Below are 3,546 nucleotides of genomic sequence, written 5' to 3' on the forward strand. Positions count from 1 at the left end.
AATATTTTGAATATTATGCTTTTAAGAAAAGTCTATTTTTGAAAATATTAAATATCATAAAAAATATCATATTGATTTTCTTTCACATAGAAGATACAGGTATTTTTTTAATTAAAATATAATTATGTGATTTAACATCATTTGAAAATTAATACGCATTCAAAAAAATTTTATTTTATTACACAAGAATTTTATATTATTTGACAAAAATAGTTTCAGTAATTGTAATGATACATTAGTCGAACAAAAAATATACAGAGTTTAAAAATATTGTGAATATTAACACTTAAAAAAAAATTTGTCTTAAAAAATATTAGTATCAGGTATCATTTACTTCATTAATATTAAGTTTTAAAAGCAAATTAAATTCAAGACTTTTTTAAGAAAGAAAATGAAATTGCAATGCAGGCCTAAAATTATAAATAATTATCTTAAAATTTGTGTATGTTTTTCAATTATTATATGTTTATTTGTGAATGCATATACAAATAGGGATTGCCACTTCTATTTTCATTAATTAAAACTATATCGCAATTATTTACTTTATACATTTACTACACACATGTCTTTGTTAAACTAATTATGTACTACTTGTATAATTCAGTTGATATTTGAGATTTCTATCCAACATTAATAGAAAATAAGTGACAATTATGAAAACTATATAGTATATCAATAGTGCCGTTTTGTTCATAAGATAGGAACACTAGTCATTATAAATGTTAACAAGTATATAAATACATATAAGTAATCTTAATGAGTATCAAATTAATGGTTTTCGTACACCATGTTCTTTTTTTAATGAAAAAATTAAAATTTTATATGTATATTTATAATAATTGATCAATAATGAATTAAAAATAATTTCTATATTTATTTTATAATAATTTTTATAATAATTTTATTTATTGCATATAATATTTTAATATGAAAAAAATTTTAATTAAATCTTCTATTGAAAGTCTAATAAAATATTTATAAAATGTTTAAAGAAATTTATTTAGAGAAAAAATAGAGCAATAAAATTTATTATAATATAATAAATTATATATATGTATATATGATAAATTATATTCATTATTTATATAAATGATATTGTGTACACTTTCAGTACAGAAACAAATGTTATATATAAAGTAAAAGAATAAAATTTTATTAGTATTTTTGCATAAATCATATTAAATAAAAATTATAAACGTTTAATTGATTTATTTTTAATAAAGTAAAAAATTATTATATTTATTATATATATTATAATGCTTATAAATTAAAAATTTAAAAAAAAATATATTGATTTAATTTTATATACACTTAAAGAAAAAATGTGCAATATGAAGTAACAAAAGAAAATATAAATTTTGCTATACAATTTGGATTAAATGCAACTGAATTAACAAGTAGTAAATTAGTATTGTTATTTATATTAATAATTGGAACTGAATATCTAATGAGTAAATGTCAACTGATTTTCAGAATACTATGAATGATGAACATCATTATATTATTATACTTACAAATACACTCGCTACAATATTATCTATTTCCTTATATAACATTATCATTCTCAATATACGTGGCCAATAAGAACAGATTTGTACTTGCATTGAAATTGTTAAGTTAACTCCAATCACTTCGCACAGCCCAGTATAGTGTGTTTTCATATTTTTTGTTTTTGTTTTGTTTAAAAATACAATTTCTCATTGGATGGCAGCATTCTTATCAAAAAGTTGGCTTGGAGAATGTTGTAATGACATTTAGGAAGAGATTAAGGACTTTCTAGTAGATACTAATTTATTAATAAATATGTGAAATTGTTCCAATTGTTAATGTGAATATCACAGAGGCTTGATCGGAATATAGTTTTGTAGGAAAATAGGTATCTACATTATGATGATAGTAAAGATTAAAATACTCTTAATATGGGAAAGTTCTTAAAAATGCAATACACTATACATGGGCTAAACGCATTACAACACACCTCCCTTCACCTGGTCATTAGAATTATGTATTCATCAATATTTTGTTGAATGTGCGGTAATATGGAGTATTTGTAACATTCGCTATTGAAGTAACTATCGACTGCGAGTGATATTGCTAGAGCCAGAAGTAAGAGAAAATGTGATGGGGATTTCTTTTTTATTATCATTTAATATTCCCTTATAGTTACTTGGGCCTAGATCGCAGCGGTTGCTACCTGCGTGAAATCAATCCATTGCTTGTTCCTACTGTTGGTGTCATTTCGAGTTCCACTAATAAAGGAAAGTGATCTAAAAAATGTTAATTTGTAATTATAAATATTCAATTTTATGATAAGTTATTAAATACATTTTATATATAAGATAAAAAAAATTTTTTTTTATTATTTATAAAAAATCTTACCAGATGGAACATGTGGATGTGGACAACCAACTACTTTATGTTCTTTAAACCAATCTGCACTTAAAGGACCTAAAAGTCCTAATGGTACCATGCTTTGTTTCGAATAGAAAATGTAATCTATTATACCTTTGAATTCGAATCTATAAAAAAAAAAAAAAAAAAAGAAAAAAATTCTTAACTTTTATTTTATATAAAATGAAAAAAATATATTAACATAATATATAAAAAACTTACGTATAATTAGTATAGGGCATAATATCTTCACTATATGCAGATGCAAGTTTAAAAGAATGAGTAAATTCATTAGGTTTATCGCAACCAGAGATCTTTTGTAAGCATGATTTGTAAGCTAAGTCTTTAAAATCACGGTGATCAGCCGCTACTCGTCCCGAAGTAAGAAATTCAATTACACCTAAACAGATTTTTAAATATATAATATATATAACATATATATTTAAATATATATATATAACATATATAAAAAATACATACATAAAATATAAATATGAAGAAATATGAGGTAATAATAATAATAAAAAATAATAATAATAATAAATAATAAAAAAAAATTTTTATATTAGAAATTTTTATATATTTAATAAAACAAATTAGTAATTATATGAAATAATGTTAATATTAAATTTATTGATATTTAAAGCAATACTTAATATATTTATAAAATTTTTCAAATATTAATAATTTTATATATATAAAATAGAACATCTAAAACAGATTTCTTGAATAAGTCTTTTTATAATAAAAAAAAATATGTCAAATTAATTTATTTGATTTTCAGAAGAATATAATTTTGATAAGTATAATCTTTTTATAAATGAAGATTAGTTTTATTTTTTTAAAATTTGAATATGTTTTTGGATTTATTTTCTGATAGATTATCTTTAAATCAACATTATAATTGATATTGAATAAGTTATTATATTCATTTTTAAACATCAAAATATTTTATTCGTCTTAAAACATTAGGAATATAAATAAAAATTTTAATTTTTATAAATTAAGATAAATAAATAATTTTATAAATTAAGATTTATAAAAAATTTAAGAACCAAATTTAAATCATTTAAAGTATTTTTTCTATTATCGAAAACAATTTTTATTCAAATGATGTATTTTAGATGTTCCATATGTTAATAATATATATTAAAA

The 3,546-nt window shown here is 20.1% G+C and overlaps 1 protein-coding gene across 1 annotated transcript in view; it reads right to left on the reverse strand.

Annotated features, from left to right (window-relative positions):
- Positions 1 to 1,547: 1,547 nt before the first annotated feature.
- LOC102682008 (CCR4-NOT transcription complex subunit 6-like) overlaps positions 1,548 to 3,546 on the reverse strand; it is a 92,524-nt gene continuing 90,525 nt past the window's right edge. Inside the window, exons 6-8 of the mRNA XM_006623403.2 lie at positions 2,614 to 2,791; positions 2,380 to 2,519; positions 1,548 to 2,267 (exon numbers count right to left, since the gene is read on the reverse strand). Coding sequence (XP_006623466.1) covers positions 2,191 to 2,267; positions 2,380 to 2,519; positions 2,614 to 2,791 — 395 coding nt within the window. The 3' untranslated portion in view covers positions 1,548 to 2,190. The remainder of the gene's footprint in view (positions 2,268 to 2,379; positions 2,520 to 2,613; positions 2,792 to 3,546) is intronic.

This window comes from Apis dorsata, unplaced genomic scaffold (assembly GCF_000469605.1).
Source record: "Apis dorsata unplaced genomic scaffold, Apis dorsata 1.3 scaffold_887, whole genome shotgun sequence".
Taxonomy (NCBI): domain Eukaryota; kingdom Metazoa; phylum Arthropoda; class Insecta; order Hymenoptera; family Apidae; genus Apis; species Apis dorsata.